Here is a 19,193-nt window from a genome sequence, read left to right as displayed (position 1 = left end):
CTCACCTGTTGTACCAGAATATCTCCAATTCGGTCGATCACAAAATTTCTGTCATTGCCAGCACAAGATTCTTGCCTTCGCTCCTTCATGCTATAGAAGAAATGTCTATGGATTTCAAGCAACTCATCTAAACAGGGGAAGATCTTATCCACAGTGCTGTGGTCAAGCTGCAGCTCCTCTTTCATGCCTTTCCTGAAGATCTCAGACATGATGAACAGGGTCTGGATGTGATGCATTTCTGTTTGCATTAGCTCTGAAATATGTGAGCAGAAACATGTTTTACACAAGCTTGAAAAACAAAGTATCCCTATTGACCCAAATTAGCAATTCAGCACTATATGGTACACAAATAAAAAAGAACAGATGTTTATGAATAACAATATTTCTTCGAATATAAAAATCAGCACTGATTAAATATTTAACTTAAATTCAAAATATTAAGCTACTTTCTTTTTTCCAGATATTAAGGGAGGATATATGTAAGTCAAGTCCAAATAAGAGTCAAATGTATCTGAAACTCTCATAATATAATGAGTTATCATCTTTAGGTACCTTCAGCTAGAAACCAGGCCATTCCTCCCTGAATGTTCTATAAAAGATAACTTGGTTTGCTGGTTTTCTTTATTTCTTTGGTTTTGCATTGAGTAGGAACACAATTAATTTGATGAATTAAATTGAACTAAATATAATAAAGCTCCTCAATGCAGACAACAGTAGGTACTTTCTATTGCAGGATCTGTCACCAAAATTTCACGTTCTCCACGGGAAAAATGTATCACAGTCAAAAGACACCATCAAGAAAGTGAAAAAACAATCCGCAGAATGGGCAAAAAATAGTTGCAAATCCTATACCTGATGAGGAACTTGTATCCTAAATATATTTTTTAAAAACTCTTACAACTCTACAATAAAAAAACAACCCAATTTTAAAATGAGCAAAGAATTTAAATAGATCTTTCTCCAAAGAGATATTAAAATGGCCAAAAAGCACATGAAGATGTTCAACATCATTAGTCGTTAGGGAAATGCAAATCAAAACCAAAATGAGACATCATTTCCCATACACTAGGACAATTATAATAAAAAAAGATAGAATGTGGGAGAAATTGGAACTCTCATGCATTGCTGTTGGGAATGTAAAATGGTATAGCAGATTTGGAAAACAGTCTGGTAGTTCCTCAGAAGATTAAACATAAAGGCCCAAAAAGTGGAAACAACCCAAAATGTCCATCAACTGATGATTAAACAAAATGGAATATTAGTCAGCCATAAAAAGGAATGGAGTACTGACATATATATTACAACTAGAATGAACGTTGAAAACATTTTGCTAAGTGACAGAAGCCAGTCACAAAAGACCACATATTGTACCATTTATGTGAAATGCCCAGAATAGGCAAATCCACAGGACACAAAGTAGAATAGTGGTTGCCAGGGGCAGGTGAAAGGGAGAAATGGGGAGTGACAGCTAACAGGTACAGAGTTTCTTTTTGAAGTGATGCAAATGTTCTGGGTTTAGACAGTGCCTGATGGGTGCACAACTTTTGTGAATACACTAAAAACCATAAGATTGTACATTGTAAAGGGTTTAATTTTATGGTATGTAAATTATATCTCAATTTTTAAAATGTATCATGAGAGAAAATAACAACTCACAATTTGTGGGAACACCAGAAGTATAAGTTCTGCATTAATGAGTGTTTCTAAACTTACTGTATGTTTTGGGAAACAATCTAAAATATCAGCCATGGAGAGTAAGCCATCTAAACATAGCTTTGTTTATTATTTTATCATAAGCAAACATCTCTATAATTGGGAATCCCCTAACTTGAAATTATTATCTTCTTACCATGTTTTTAGTGCCTACACTGTGCTAAACATACTATTTACCCGCATGATTTCATTTAATCCTTTAATCTGTTGATCCACTATGACCCAAAAAATTAGAATGATTTTCCTTATCTTTAATAGGGAAACAATGAGAAAGACAGGGTGAGGGATTCGGCTTGGAACACAAGCCTCACTGACACCAAAGGCCATGCTGTGTGTGACAAGTCATCCCCCAAACGGGTTAGATTCTTTTTAATAATATAGGAAGTTGAGAAGTAAATGAAGAAAATAGGCAGTATAATATAAATTGCTTGAGAAATACTTAAAGGGACAGAATCTTCCCTTCCAAAGTAACTCCCACCCCTACAGCCCTTGAGATATTTCAAAGCACGCTTGCACACCTCCTTGCCTGACCTGCATAACCACCACCAGAAGCAGGTGAGAAGGTGTCCTCGATGCCAATGGACTTTCTGGCTAATACTTTCAAACACAGGATTAGTGAAAATTAAGAGCCAGTCTCATCTTTAAAGTAGGGTATCTTCTTGGAACCACTTTTTCACATCTACTTTGTACCTGAAATTGTTTAAAACTTCATTTTTTCCTAATTAGTCTATAATTTAACTCCCCGTAATTCAGATCACCTCCACCTCAAGATAGCATGAGATAGTAAAATCTCACTACAGTTGAATTCTATACTCAGGACTGCAGCACACACTCGAGCACTGCCCTAATGCAGGTGCTGCAGTGACACTGCAGTCTATGAATGGCACCCTCTGGTGTATGTGGTCAAACTGTAGCTCCATAGGCTGGTGCTCTGGCTCCCCCCACATTGAAATATGTGAATGCTCTCTGTGATTCTTATATGGAAGAAGTAAGAGAATATAGGCCAAGCCTAAGTAAACTTGAAAAGGGTATGGAAAATAAAATTTGCTCTGTACCAAGTACGTACAACACCTCATTTAAGCCTCACAACCTGATTTATCATTTAAATGATAAACTTAAATGTATCATTTATCATTTAAAGCATCGATTTAAAACCTGATTATCATTATCCCCATTTTACAGATGAAGAAAGTGAGGTCCAGGTGAGTTAAATAAATTGTCTTAGATCAAGTAAATAGAAAATGGTAGCACTAGGATTTAGCCCAAGTCTGTATAGTTCCAAATCCCAAATCCAAATGCTCTTCTCTACACCGCACTGCTTCAGCCCAATGAACATGTTTGAAATGCTTACCAAAAATGACATCCTGTCTTTTGATAACATCCTTCTCCTGTCTACTACAAAATGAGGGATCCACCACGAGACTCCAAGATTCTGCTTCAAACTCCTGGGCATCACTGCTGAGGTCACTCCACAGAGAAGAATCCACAACATCTAATGTATGTTTAGAAAAGAAAAGCCAGAAGTACAGTAACACACACAGAACAAACAGACCTTCACAAGTATCCGTGTTTACGGTTTCATTACACTAAATAAACAGGCTCTGAATGTAGAAACTACTAAGCCAAAATATTATTAATGTGGAGTTAAAATGTCTGAAAATGAGACTGAGGAAAAGGCCAAAATCAAGGCAGTTTTAATGAAAGCAAAGAATAAGCAGATGTTAAAATAGTGCCTGTGTAGATGGAAGTGAAAAAATAGATATTTGAAGATTCTTTTGTTTGTTTTGACTTGTTCTAATTTAGTGTTATTTTTGGTAACCTTCAGAGTCCATAAAGTGCTTATAGAATCTTGAACCTACTGATTTCTTTTGCCCCAGGTTATTTTGCTCTGTTGACTCAAATCTGAGTGTTGTACTTGTCCACTTGATTTGCCCTGGAAGTGGCAAAACACACAGTAGCACAGGAGGACTTGAGTCACAAGTGAGTGCAGATTTTTCTGATAGCGTAACACACATACACACACACACACACACACATACACACACACACACGCACGCACGCACACACGCGCACGCACACACACACACTTGCACATGCACGCACGTGCGCAAACACACACACATGCACATGCACGCACGTGCGCACACACACACACATCCCTTTCAGGAAAACTAAACCCCATTTGCCCAAACGGCACTCATTAGAGAGATTCCAGCTCAGAACAGTAAAGATGAGTTGACAATAGATTTAAAGGCTTAAGATTAAAATAAAAGAAACAGGGTCTTGGGGGAAGAGTCCACTACTCTCCTCCCCTTAGTTTTCCTTTACTTGTTGATGTAGCTCGGATACAAAAACCAGTTCCCCAGATTAATTCCTGTCCTACAAAATAAACTTTTTTTAAAAAAAGTGCTTTCATTTCCTTAGAAGCAGGAGGCAACAGATGGGAATAAGGATTTCAGAGATCCAGGTAAGACCAGTCTTAACTAACGAAAGTATATATATTTTAATGTAGGATCCTATTCCAGTTTATCAATAGCTATGAAACATTTTTTTAATGATAAGCACACAATACATTTCATTCTCTTCATATGCTTATGATACATTCTCTTGAGAATAAGTCCATGTAAAAACTGCATCATATTTCCTTGGTCACTATCTGTCTCCTCTGGGGCTAAGTTTTCGTTCTTTTTTAAGGTAGAATGTATACCAAAGAGACACTGTGAAACAAACTTCTTTAAAAAATAAAATAAAATATGCTTCAATCATATATCCTTCAGAAAATACTTCTTTTGGCAAATGCTCACAGAAACACCAAATATACGCAAACATGTCTTCTCCTCACCTTCCATTATGAAAGACTCCGTGGAGGGAGAAGAGCCCATGGACTGGAACAGCTCATCGGACTGCGACCTGCTTCTCCAGCTGTCACTCTCAGACTCCAAGGATGTTGCTGACCTCCTGAAGCTGGGAGAGGAGACAGAAGTTAGCCCAGCAGCCTCCTTGAGCCGTTAAGATGTAAAAACACACCGAGCCTCACCTTTCCAAGGTGGTGCCCGGGACACTTCTGGACAATGGATGGACCTGCCCCGCGGGTTCCTTTCTTCCAGCCGGCAATCCAATAGGCATGGAGGAGGAAGGGGACAAGGAGACACCAGGCTGTGGGACGTCTCTAAATGAAGAATCTGGAAATCAGAATGGATGCTTCATGTGGCTGTCACAGAGGACAGTAATTACGCGTAAAAGCTTAAAAGCTTTAGCCAGAAAGCTAAACCCTTGCTCGGTCACTTCTCATGTGTCAGATGTCCTGCCTGGAAACCAGGCTCCCTGCCACATCCTGACACTTGAAGTGTCCCTTCCATTTCTCACATTCCCAGTACCATGCTGCAGGCCTGCTTCTGCATCTCCACTTGGAGACTGCAGGTGTTTGGGAGCACACAAACAGACAAGGAAATGGAATGGGGAAACACTGGGCCAGTTTTCCCAACAAACTACTGCTTGTACTCCTTAGAGCCAGCTTTAAATAGACACAAGGTGTCATTAGCACTATTACTAGAATGCATATTGTGTGTATAAACAAGCGTACACACACAGAGACCATGTCAATGGAATGGAATGATGCTGGGGAGTCTATTCTTCATGGTTGAAGAATCTCAGCCAAATAAAACCTGCAAGCCAAGCTGGGCTGCCCTCACTCTCTCTCTCCCTCTCATATTGAAAACTAAATAGTGCTTCTATACTTTTCTGGTCAGTTCTAGAATGTTCTGGGTACAGGTGCATTTACATTCGATGTGTACTCTAAATGACTCTCAGAAAATATTTGAATCCCATAATACTATAGCTGTACCATACTCATTCTCAAGCAAAAGAGAGAAATACTTATATAGATCTCAGGATACTACAAACATTTTTATACATGTATGATTTAACTTTATTCTCATGACTCCTACATAAAGAAGAGGAATATATGGTATTTTGTCAATTCTAAGATGCTTTTTATTTTCATGTTTAAGCTTATGAAATTGAGAAGCACCTTACAACTGATGTCAAGAGACTTTTGGGCTTGAGGTAAGGGAGGAGGTGAAGTGGCAGCTATTACTGCCTGCACTAACTTAACCTTGTGTGACATCACATCCAATAGCATGTTACCATGAATTTGCATCCTTAATTGTCCCAATTGAAGTGGTTTTTAAAATATCAGTCACAGCACTGAAATGAAAAGTTACTATGCACTTAAAATTCCTGCCACATGTCAAGCAATGCAGCTTTAGGCAGAAGGAACTGAAAACTTTCTTACAACTAAGCAAAGGATTGTCACAGTTAGGAGACATTGGTATGACTGGTTCTTGCATGCATGGTAAAGAACTGTCAAAGGCCACCAATTATTTTCAAGAGAAATTGTTTAAATTTCAGCAATGTATCATTCAGGAAAAAACAGAACTACCCAAATTAAAAATATGCAAACAAAAATCCAGTATGCCCTAAAATTTCACTGTCATCCTAAAGGTGTTAATGAAATCACAGCCTCAAGCATAGGTAATCATAACACCAGGTCACTATGATAATGAACAACAGGAGCTAATAAGAAATCCATAGACACCAAACTTGAAGTTTTTTTGCACCAAACTTTGTAATTCTTTAGAAGAATGTGGTTGTGTATTTGTATAGATAAGTATGTGCTACTGCTAGGAAAACATAAAATTATGTGCATTTAATGTAGTGTTTCTCTTCTTTCCAAAAAGATTGTTATCAAATCAATAGATCATATTCCACTAGACAGCATCTTAGAATTGAGGCAATCTGGTAATACCTTCTCCTACAGCCTTCACTAATACAAAAGACCATGTACTATACACGATGCAGGAGCTCTTAGGCTGGCAGAGAAGTTTATATCCTTCTTGACCTCTTTGTGTAACTAAAAATTATGCCAAGCAGGCTATGAAAGGAGAAATAATTGGGCAAATGAGAAAACAAAAAAGGAGGAGATATTTTTACAATGGAAAAATGTGTGGTATGTATTAAATTTTTTAAAGTTCTTGTTTTCCACATCACTTACTTCCAAGGATGGTCTGCGGTTTGTTCTTGTTATATTTCTCTTGGAATTTCTGGTAAAGGATATTAGAAACACATAAAGTAAGATCAAAGCACCACTGGACTATAAGAATGTCCAAATAGTTACACAGAACAGGATTCTTATCTACATCATTTTCATTGTTATTTTATTTATTTCAAAGAAGAATTCAAAGCAAAAGACATTAAGTGCAATGAAGAGTAAAATGTGATGAGAATGAAACATGGAATTTATAATGAAGGTGTGCCTCATGAACATGTCTTCGTGAATACTTCCAGCTTCATCAAAAGCCTCAGGGAACCAGAAATCTCCAGCTCATGTGTCTAGACCCAGGCTGAAAGAGCTCTTACCAAGACTGCCTTTCTCTTTCTTGTTTCTTTCTAGTCTTCACTCTTTCTCCTGCCTACAGGAGACAACCACCATGAACACCGAAATGTCACCTTCTAGAACAGCTCTAACTCTGTAACCTGATATATGATTCAATTAACATAGAGGTTTGTGACTCCAGATTTCCCTCTGAAGGCTCACCATCCTACAGTTAAGTAAATAAGTACACACCTTGAGTAGGTGTTATCACTACAGCAATCACTTTAGAAATATATCTAGACAGCAATAAAAAAGAACAAAAGCTCAAACAGATAATATGAAGCAACCAAGCTAGATATAAGTAGGTAATATTCACAGATTACTAAGAGATTACCTTGGTACATGGAAGCGCTGCATCTCTGCAACCCTTATGGACGTTTGCATTACAGTCTGAAATAAAGGGGAAAGATACAAAAGCATCCATCTTATTTAAGTTAATCTGAAATGAGTAAGACTATATCATGCTTTTACTGGTCATTATAAAAAATAACATGTAAACTTAAGATATTTAGAAACTTAAGAAGGAAAGAAGAATATTTCAATCACACATAGCCCCCACCTCAAGCACAAGCACACTGGTAATATTGTAATTTCGTTCACGATATTTCTCTCCCCTTCTGCACAGGGTCTTATCAATTATGAAACCTGGAATTACGCATGATATACACTCCAGTGACGCTCCTGTGTCTGTCTGAGAACTCGTTTCCTATTATATAGCATTATATTGTACTGGATTTCTGATACTTGCCAGGTAGCAACTCCCCATACCAGGTTAAAATGCCTATGATGATGCAAAGAAAGAAAAACTCATAACAATGCTGGGAAAAAATGTATTTTCAGGCTCTGACAAGAATTTCCACTAACTAGAAGTGGGAGGTAGCCAAGTTAAATGAGAAAAGTTAGCCTTTTGCCCATGTTTTAAGTCATAAAATGAATGTGGCCTCATGTCACTGGAGGAAGGTAAGGTAACGCTTTCCCTGGCCCCTTCTGCCCCCAGATGCAAGGCCCAGGCTGTGTTCATGGACAGCTGTGCCATGTGGGGGCTGCTTTCTGACAGGCTGTCATCTTCCTGCCTTCTCTCCCTTCCCGTCTGCACATCACCCACACGACCCTCTCATCCCACCCCATACACTGTATCTAAGATGGAGCAGCCTGGGGGTATCAAAAACTTCATCAGAAGCAATCCTTCCATGGGGATAGAAGATCCCATTTAGGCCCATCAAAGCCATGCTGGATGAGTGCCAGTATCCCACTAGAACCAGGCAAGAAGCTGAGCTCTGTGTGTCCTCCAGCTGTAGGCAGCTCAAGAGGCATTTCAGCCAACACCCCACGGCCGAGGAGTAGAGCTGAGGCTAACCTACGTACGGGCCCTGCTGGGAAACACTGAGATCGAACAGCTCTCTTCTCATTCCAGAAAAGTAAATTAAAGGAAAAAGAAAAAAGCAGGAGTTATGAGATACCACAGAACAAAGTTATATTGAAAACTCACAGGAAGAGCAAGCTACTGATTATGAAGTCCCAAAATGGAGAAGAAAAATTTAGATATTTGAGATGTGTTCTTGGTAGGAGACAGAAGAAGACAGGGCCTCAATAAAATAGGACCAAAAGACCATGAAGGGAGAAGAGGAGGTGAAAATAGGTAACAGGATGAGAGGAAAACAGAGCTTTATGTGACAAGCCAGGACTGCGAGGAAGGTACAGGGCAAGAGCAAGAATTTAGACTGAATCAAGAAGAATCGGCATGACAAAGAGCATCAAAGCAGTGCTACGAAATTAACCTGAAAGATTCCCTCCAGAATGTGAGAAGAAGGCTATAATTATAAAATAGAAGATGTCATACGAAGACAGATAACAGAGATCACACTTATCCAAGGAAGAAAAATTAGATAGGAAGCAATAACAGTCAAAACTCACAATAGACAAAAATTTTAGAAATCTGAAAAAGCACCCAAAACAGCAAATCAAAAGGTTTCACTATCTTCTAAGAAAAAAATTAAATGATACTTATTCTGTAAACACATTCTGACAATATCCATATGATTAAAAAATTAAAAGTCCTCAAGCATCTAGGCAGAAAAGGGGAGTTACCAACAAAGGAATACGGTCAGGCAGGCCCCAGACTTTTCCACTGTAATAATAAATGCCCATATGTATTGGACCAACGTTGACACAGTACTGAAGGAAAAAGAATTTGGTTCAAGAATTCATTTAGCTAGGTAAGTTGTTTTTCTTATGCGAAAGAAGCGGAGATATATCTTTAGATACATAAGATTCCACAAAACAGAAGAACCCTATTCTAACCTATTGAAAGCAGAATTAAAAATATGGGTTCGAGAATGGATTAGCTGTAGTTAAAAAAAAAAAAAAAAAAGGAACAAAGGTGAGCAGTAAAACAAGCTAAACAAAGAATCACATCTAAAGCATTACTGTAAGTAGAGACACAGAAGTGAATAAAGATGTCAAATTATTCTTGAAATAGAAAATTATTCTTGAAAGATTAAACATACAATTAAAAAGAATAATTTAATAATTAATTCAATATATTAACAGAGGCTAGGGGAAAAGGGTAAATATAGAGAAATAAAAGAGTATTAAATTATTAGCTTCACACAGCCTTAAAGCTATCATTAGTAATTATTAAAAGAGCATATCTTGCCAAATCCTGGAGAAGATAAAAGCAAACAACACATGGTTTAAATAGCTAAACCAGACATCAAGGAAAACAGCAAGGAGCTATAAAAGATAGTTGGTAACAATAAAATTAAATGTAAATAAGAAAAACCCCTGGCAATGAAACATGGTCTTTTGGTTACATTACAGATTATCTCTAGCTAAATTAAAGACATACACTTCAAATCAAAAACATAGGAATAGTTAAGACAAATACAAATGAAAGAAAAGCAAGAGGAATATTAATTCTCTTGACAAAGTAAAATTCAATTCAAAAGGAAATTCATGGCATTAAAAAATCAATTTTATGTTGATTAAAGTTAAATCTGCAATAAAGGCGTGATTTGTGAACTTCTGTGTACCGGATAACGTAATGTCAAAATATAAGCAGTGAAACCTATTTATTATAAACAAAGAAAATTTTATAGAAATACAATTTTTGTGGAAAATTAGCAACACAGGATTTAAAAGAAACAAATAACACCAGAATTTTGAATATTTCTGTGTTGTTTTATATCACATTATTGGGGGGAGGGGTAGCTGGCAGGTACAAGGATCTAACCCTGCGACCTTGGTGTTATCAGCACCGCTCTAACCAGCTGAGCCAACTGGCCAGCCCCATATCATGTTTGTAGATTAGAAATATTAACTTCCACAATTAAAAACAATTAAAACACATGGAATAGGATTATTTACGCAAAATGGCAGAGATTACACATGTTATAATAAGTAAAGTTTAAATCATCTATTCTCCCTTCCTTCGAAAAAACTGTAAAACTTAAAACTACTTTTTAAAAAAAATTGTGGGTTAAACAGGAAATCAATTGTACATTTTGACCTATTCATACTGACTGTAGAATTTAATCTAAGGCAATAATCAAAGATGTGAGCAGCTGAGCAGCAATATGTACAAAAGAATGCTCATTGGAACACTATATTGTAAAAAATTAGAGCAATCTTAATTAACAATAAAAAATAATTACATAACCTTGATATCACCCTCAAGTGAAACATTAGCATTAAAGGCTGACATAATTTTTTTATGGTTAGAAGGGACTCCATGAAAATGTTAATAGCAACTTTGTCTAGGTGGTAAAATTTTAGATAATTTTTAGTTTCTCTTTAAACCTTATATCTTCTATAAATCCTATTCCATTTTCTTAAAGTAATGGCTATTTTAAAAACTAAACATATCTTAGGTATTTTCAGCAATTTCCACCTTCCACTGCAATCTCCATCATCATCTACTTGATCAACTCAGCATGAACCAACATATTCTTCACTACCAAATCTTACCTTCAGTGAGCCGTGGCATTAACTAGGCATCAGTGTCCAAGGGCCAGCTTTGTAATCGCTGCTTTAGGGACTACACAAGAGTCACTGTGTGATTACAGTCCTTAAAGAACTTAGTCTATGTTAGTAGTTAAAACCCAAAGAGACTATACATAACCCTAATAAATGGAATAGGATCAATTAGTCACAAAAGTGATGGGCAGGAATTTGAGCCACAACGGTCAGGAAAGACTTCCAAAGAGGAGGTGGACTGTCTGAATGTGTGCAGGGGAGTAGGGGAGACTGGGAGAAGGGAGAGTATCAAAGCAGAACGGCAGGCAGAAAAATGCATGTGGTGGGAGAAAGGGCAATGGGACCAGCAAGGCCTCGGGGTGTAAACTAAGGCTGAGGAGGGAGCTGTGGGACCAGTTAGCAGGTCACAGACAAGGGAACTGAACGCCCGTGTAAAGAGCTCAGGCTTGGCCCAGTAAACAAAGAGAGAAATCCCTAAATTTACATGGGCCAATGAAAGTGGTGTTTTGCAAAGGTTAATACGGTGAAAGTAGTCACATAAACTACAGGTGAAAATACCCAGAGAAAGGGAAACTAGCTCAACTGGCCCTTAGCTGTCCAGGACGTGGTGAAGAGAACCTACGAGAGCGGCAACGGTGAGAAGGGAAATGAGAGAGCCACCGAACGACAGACTTGACTGCGGGCTAAAGGGACGCAGGACCAGCGTGGACAGGGCTTCAGCTTGTGGTGGCATCAGCACAAGCAGGAGGGCAGCCTTTTGCACGTAAATCTCAAGGTCGGTTTTAGACACGTTGGGTCTGGGAGACAATGAAATCTCTGGGTGATGGTGCCCACACAGAGCATCACCCCAGGAGCCAGTGTGCCTGCAACAGTCTTGGTTTATACCTGTCGTTCTGCCTTGATCCCCAAAAGTGGCCATAGATTACATGGGTGCTCAGCCTCTAGGCAACTGGAAATATGGAAATACAAAGTGAAGGATAAAGATGTTAATCTGCGAGGAATGGGTCTCAATACGGTATTTCAGAACATAAGAGTGGGTGACTAAGAAACAACAGAGGGGAAGTGAGTAAGTGCCTAAGAACTGAGATTGGAGGATACTCAGAGTTAGGTAAAAGGAGGCATTACAAGTGGTAAAATGGGTAGTGTGCCATGGGAAAAAAGAACATTTTCCTAAAAGACAAAGAAGGGATGTCACCGTGAACACAGCAGAGAGGTCAGCGAGTCTGAATGGTGAGGAGAGACTCTCAGACTTGGCTAGAAAGTGACCTCAAGTCTCCCTCAACAGCAGGACTTCTGGTGAGTAGTGTGGACACAGGCCAAGGTGCACATGGTCAATGAAGCGGCAGGGACGGACGTTAAGGCAGTGAATGTAGATTACCCAGCTCAAGGAGTTTGTCTTAAAACAGGGAGAGCGAGGTCTTGGATGTGGCTGGGGGTACAACTGAAGGGATCAGGTCCTGTAAATGCAGGTGGAGCATCCACCTAAGAAAGCAATGCCCACCACACAGATGAGCTGACGCTGAAACGTGGGCAGGCCAGGAGCAATCTGCAAACAACACTTAGAACGAATCTCTGAAAACTTAGCAAATTAAACCACTTCAGATCCAGTAAGAGAAAGAAATCAAGCCTTCAAGGAGAGCAAAGCCCAAGCATGCAATAACATTGGCAAAATTAATGCCACGGGCCAATTATATTTTCATCAGACGTACAACTATAGACACAACATTTACGTTTTTTATTTCAGTCACTCCCTAGGAAGGTCATGAGGAACTTTACATGTAACTTTTCCCTGCTCTTCTCTTCCCTCTGTGCTCCCATCCACCTCCCACATATTCCCCTAATTCTGGCTACCCACAAATACCATGAAATGTTTTTCACCAGTCTGGGCCTGAATTCTTCTTCTGTGAATTATTGTTTCATTCAGCAAATATTTACTAATCCCCCACTACATACGAGGCATTGTTCTAGCCACTGTGGATAGAGCAAAGAACAATTCAACACACAAAAATCCAGACCCCATAGAAGTGGACAGATAATGACATCAGTAAGCAAAGCATACAGTAAATTCGATGGTGTTAAATGCTGCTGGGGAAAAACATGCAGGGAAGAGGGAAAGGACAAGCCAGGCATCGGGTGGTCAGGAATGGCCTGACTGAGAAGGTGTTATCTGAGTGGTCCATGTGGCTGTGTTGAGGGGACAACACTGAGGCAGAAGGAACAGACAGAGAAGGCCTGCAGGAGAACTGTGCTGGCATCCTGGAAGAACAGCAACAATGACGGCAGCTGGAGCAGAGGGATCAAGAGAGAGAGGAAGATGGGACAGATCACACGGGGCCTTGCAGCCAGTGCCAGGGCTTCGGACTATACTCGGGGGGCATCAGAAGCCACTGGAAGATTCTGAACACAGGAACATATGCCTTAACAAGCTCACTCTGGTTAATGCTTTGAGAACAGACTTCAGGGGTAAAAGCACAAGGAAACTGGTTAGAACACTATTGAAATGTGGCTTTAGACCAGAGTGGCATCAGTGGTAGGGGTGACAGGTGGATGGGTTTTACACATATGTGTGTGTTTCTTTTTTGTTTTTTTTTTTTTTTTGAAAATAGACCCAAGAAGATTGCTGAGAGATTGGATGTAGGACATGGGAGAAAGGGAGGTATAAAGAAATATCCCAAGCCACCACTGGAAGCCCCCCAGTCTCCTCTCTGGGAATGAGGGGGGTGCCACAGGCCTCAATCCCACCCTTCCTCCTTCCTCCTTCTTCCATCCCATTTCCTTCCCCTTTCCTTCTCCCCCTCCCTCCCAACTGCTCCACAACAACATCCTAGAATGTAAAAAATAATATTAATAAAATTTCATTTTCTTTAAAAAAAAAAAAAAGAAAGAAAAAGAAATACTCCAAAACTTTTGGCTTGAGCCATCTGGCTGAAATGATGGAGTCACCATTAACTGAGAGGATCAGCTTTCAGGTGGGTACAGGAGGGGGAGATAAGAGCTCAGTTTCAGACACAAATTGTTTGAGATGCTTTTTAAACATCCAGGTGGGAATGTCAAGTAGGCAGTGAGGTATGCAAGTCTGGGCTTCAGGGATCTATCAATTATGGACAAAATGTACTGACTCTAACCAGTATCAGTCATCGCTTGGTAAACTGGTTAATCACATGTGCAGCATTAAAAAGGTTTATGTGAACGTGCTTAGCAACGGCCTTATTTTCAGGGAGCTTACTGTCTGGGGAGACAAAACACAAAGACATCACACACTAGACCTTAGAACTTACTAGAACACTGGAAGGACTCTTTCCCCAGAAGCGTTTTATCACAAGCCAAACACTGTAGAACCCCAGAGAATGTTCCTGGGACAAACTGATGTCGATTCAATTTCTCTTTGTCTTTGGCATCCTTGCTTTTCGTCTTCAGAAACAGCAGCAGGGAAGTGCGGAAAATGAGAAAAGGAAAGTGCTGTGAGCCGATCTTCTTGCAGAAGTCATACAAGCAAAGTCTCTACATTTTCTGTTGGGATATCAGGAATTCACACAGTGAAGCACCCCACCACCGAAAGGAAATATTCCCCAGGACTGCTTGTCTTACTATTTCTGATGACTTGGACAATATTCCATAAGAAAAGGTTTGTATAAAATCTAGGGTAAGTGATTTTAAAGGGAAAGTGGAAAATATGCTAATTGTTGAGAGACTAAGCCATCTATGTTTTACAGAAAATAAGTGCAGACCTTAATTACCTTTGACTTATTCCGAGGGCTAGTCATCCTATTCATGAGGAAGCTAAAAGTTCGGCTCACTTTATATTTTTCAGACTCTGCTTTGGCAGGTATGATGTATTTATCCCATTCTTCTTCCTGGATTCTGTAGAAAAGAATCTGTTATCAGGACTTATAGGACTTAGAGAGGGAGCAAAAAAACAGCATATGCATACATAATACATATGCATATATGTATTATTAAAACTTGAAAGAAATATATACACATACATGTGTATATGTATGTATGTGTACACATTTTCAGCTTTTAGTGGTTGTTCTATAGAGAAAGATAGAAACTCTTTATTAAAATATGTTATTGATGAATGAATAGGTGAATAGACATGTGATAAAGCAACTATCTCACAGTGTTAACAATTGTAGAATCTAGGTGGTAGAAAAAGGTATTCAGTATATAATTCTTTCAATTTTTCTCTATACCTGAAAAAATTAATAATAAAATATCAGGGAAATAAAAGATATCTCAGGCTTAGAATTTTACTCTGAAAACACTCATCTCCCTGTTCACTACACTATTAGAAATTTCCTAAGGCACAGAGAGGTCAAATAACCAACAATATGAAACTGGATTTTATTTATTTTTGGAACAGAGATAATACTTAGTAGACACATACTTCCTAGGTTGATATGGCCTGAGAAATAGACTATCTGTCTCTTGGTTCAGTCTCTCCCACTCAACCAGGGCTATTTGCAATCTGAGACTTTCTAGGTCATACAGGAGAGAAGGCTGTGGGTAATATCAAAAATAAAAAGCAAGCTAGAAGTAAGTGTATCCAATCTATGAACACACTGAACATCATTTATTTTATTCTAACCCATATAATCATTCTCTAGGGAAAAAAAACAAATCCAAGCTATAAAGTGTTACATTTCCTTGTAGATCTTCCTCCGATAATCTTATATTTCTAGTATTATCACAGAGAGAGGAGAGAGAGAGAATATATTAAAAATCAGCATAAGAACCATGTCAAACCAGATTACACTTCTGTAGACTGAGCATTTCCCTAATAAACATTATTAGCTATAGTCTCTACCACCCAAACTTCTCATTTTCAGCATTAGTAGCTAGCTACCACATTTGTCTCTGGGAAATACTTAAAAGCAAGAAAATTGTTGATATACACCAAAACATATAATTATTACATTTCATGAAAATGTTGCTTTCAATGACAACTTTACAGAACTTTAGTTTTTCTCATCTAATTAATGACAGGCTTAGACTAAATTATTTCTAAGACCCCTTCCCACACTTTAATATGTACCCATCCGGAATATACTACAACAAAACTAAGTTATTTAAGCTCTATATTAATTGCTTCAGAGTTCAAACTTATGACTGCATTTAGAAAAACAATAACAAATGGCTTCAGAGCTTCCTCTTAGCCATGCAGATCTAAAGGTGTAGTCAGGACAGTATGTTTCTTGCTACTCGGATCCTGCACAGTAAATCAAATTGGGTTTGCTACTCAGAGAAAAGAGGTGAACAGAATTGAGCGTACCCTACAACAACTGAGAGTAACAAAAATATCTTGGACCGTCTCATTTCCTTTCTACTTCCATAGCCACCTCTAGAACTTTTTTCCCTTAGGAAACTAACTGGTTAATATAATAAAATATATGAAATTTTCCATAACCTCTGGTGTCTTGGGCTTCCTAATTTACAAGACTTATGTCATAATATTCAGTAGGCTTACTTTTGCAATTAGGAAAGAAAAACAAATTTGAGAGCTTAAAAAATCCTTTCTTGGAACCACACCTTTTGTGATCCCACCAAGTACAATCCAATGTTAAGATCAGAGCAGTGTGGTGAGAAGACCTAAATCTCAGAATTTAAGGATGGTTAGGTCAATGTGGATTTTGAGGTCAAGAAGTCTCCTCCCGTACTTCCCAGCAGGAACACAACTGAACTCTCAAATAAAAGAAAATTGATTCTTGGTTAATCAACTCTACTTCCAATTCTCCACATTACAGAAGATTATATCAAGAACAACAGTTTCAGTTTTGACTAAAATTAGGTAGGTGTACCCCAATTTGTTACAAATTCTATATACTTCTACAAAATGATATAAAACCATAACACTTAACCTTTTAAGCTTAAAGGTTGATAAGACCTGAGGGATGACAAAGTAAACATAAAAATGCTGAAACACTAAAAAATTAAAAATGTAGAACCATCACCTGATCTGGTAGAAATGTGAGTACCACAGACATAATCCATTATCAGATTATGAGAATGGGTAACACTGTAACCTCTGGGAAAATGGAGAAAGTTAGTTGATTCCACGTTTCAAATCTAATTTAAGTACGCAGTATTCACCTATATAACAATTAGGTCCTTTAGACAAGAACTGAGAAAAGAAAATCCACAAATGATTTCACAATGGAATTTAAATAGCATTTAAATCTGTAAGAATCTGGAAAAAATTAAGTTCTTTTCAACATCCCAGGATAAGAATGTCTAATCTCTTTTACCAATTTGATGACCAGTGAAATCACTTACAATAAAGTTTTACGAGCCCAATTCTTCAGGGACTTTCCTGGTATTGCCTTTTCAATAGGTAAACAGATATTTAAAATATATTAAGAATATGAATCCTCAATATCTTAACCCTTAATTTGTTATATCTATAACCTTCTATTCTTAAAAGAACTGGGCATCTAAAATGTTAAAAGAAGTTCCCACTATACAAATAAAAAATTGACACAAAGGAAATTCTTTAAACACTTACATATTCAGATTTTTTAAAAAAAGAAAATAGATGTAATATATTTAAGCTAGGTGGCGGCAATAAAATAATTGAGGCAGGCCGTGTAATTGTTAAGATACTGGGACAGATGGAGCATCTGCTGAAATGAGCAAGATTTGGAGTTAGCCCATTTCTATTTGGATGTATCCTTTTCCAGAAACTAAGTAATTAATATACATAAGAGAATTCCAAAGAAGTCAGCTCCTCAGGTAAATATCTATAACAAGACCAAAGAAAAGCATTAGGTATAACTGGGGATTTTATTAGCACATCCAGCAAGATATCAGGAATGGAGCAGATGAGATGAAAGATCTACTCTACTAGACAGACCAGAGGATATGACGGAGAGAGTCACGTGCTTTCAGGATGAAGACCAAGAAAGATTAAAGAACAGAAAGAAACAGGAGTGATAGGGACTGAGGAATCAGAAAGGGATTCCACATATATCACATTCAAATTAAAACACTTTATAGGCTACTATTTAACCAAGCATGACATTGGCTCTTCCATTCTTAAATCCCTCTCCTAATGGAAAATATATATTTTTGTTGTTGTTTTTTAATCTTTATAATCAGTCCATTACTTCTCCAGTTGTTAAAAAGATGAGAAGAGAAGTCTGCTAATCAAAATGATGACCAAGATGATGATCAAATTCCAGAATTATGAAGTAAATTGCTTAAATGAGGTAATAAATTTAAGCTGCTTAACGCAATATAAGGCACGTGAAAACACCCAATAAGTTCCAGTTATTACTGCCACCGCTATCACCACCATCGTCGTCCTACCCTTCAAGGGCATTCTTAGTCTTCCTCTGTTTGTTTCATCTAAAACTTTCTCTTCTGGTCTCAAAAAAATAGAAATTAGTCAAAAGAGACTTTCATTCCAAGATTTAAAACAAAAGAGTCCACCTTGATCTATACACTAGAAGGTTTTGGAGTTTTAGTGTTAATATCACTAAAATTAAAGCTATTTTACCTTTTCATATGGTCTCTTATAGCAAAGTATTTATGCCACTTTGGGCACTTGTTTTGCACCTAACCTAAAGGCTATTTCACAGTATGACTCATAAGCAGTTAGTTATTCAAGACTGAGAGAACTCAACGATCATGCTTGGATACTATTCTGCTTCCCAAGCTTTACTCTAGCAATAGTTTTACCTTCTAGGAAAAATAGACACTTAGGCTTAAAGCTTTCCAATCTGCATTTTCAACCAGAAAATTGATAATACTTAAAGTGCTTTCTGCATCATTTATTCTTTATTTCAAACTTACAATTGCTAAGCCAAAAATCCATAAAGAGAGACAGCAGGGATGTTTAGGCACTTTCTATAATTGACCAACCAGGGGCCTGTTATTAGAGTAAGTTGTCTTGTCACAGTGGAACAGACCTACAGAAAGCCTGTTGCCTTTCCAAAGCAGGTAGCCTTCACACTGCTCCCCTGGTCCTGTACACTGAAGATGTTTGGTTTTGAAAATAACTCAAAGCAGAACTTCCTGTCCTGCACATCTGACGACTAAAAGGAGTAAGGCTGGCCACTCTACACTGAGA

At 38.0% G+C, this 19,193-nt stretch overlaps 1 protein-coding gene across 6 annotated transcripts in view; it reads right to left on the bottom strand.

Moving 5' to 3' along the window:
- ARHGEF28 (Rho guanine nucleotide exchange factor 28) overlaps nt 1-19,193 on the bottom strand; it is a 298,642-nt gene that overhangs the window by 69,257 nt on the left and 210,192 nt on the right. For 5 of the 6 annotated variants that reach the window (XM_063085738.1, XM_063085732.1, XM_063085736.1 and 2 more), the window contains 8 exons: nt 14,860-14,983; nt 14,401-14,533; nt 7,482-7,537; nt 6,767-6,815; nt 4,751-4,895; nt 4,556-4,677; nt 3,065-3,205; nt 6-253 (listed from right to left, as the gene is read on the bottom strand). In XM_063085738.1, the coding sequence (XP_062941808.1) occupies nt 6-253; nt 3,065-3,205; nt 4,556-4,677; nt 4,751-4,895; nt 6,767-6,815; nt 7,482-7,537; nt 14,401-14,533; nt 14,860-14,983 (1,018 nt within the window). The remainder of the gene's footprint in view (nt 1-5; nt 254-3,064; nt 3,206-4,555; nt 4,678-4,750; nt 4,896-6,766; nt 6,816-7,481; nt 7,538-14,400; nt 14,534-14,859; nt 14,984-19,193) is intronic. The other variant, XM_063085735.1, reaches the window with a different exon arrangement.

Source organism: Cynocephalus volans, chromosome 2, assembly GCF_027409185.1.
Source record: "Cynocephalus volans isolate mCynVol1 chromosome 2, mCynVol1.pri, whole genome shotgun sequence".
In the NCBI taxonomy this organism is placed as follows: Eukaryota; Metazoa; Chordata; class Mammalia; order Dermoptera; family Cynocephalidae; genus Cynocephalus; species Cynocephalus volans.
This window is presented reverse-complemented; position numbering and strand designations above follow the sequence as displayed.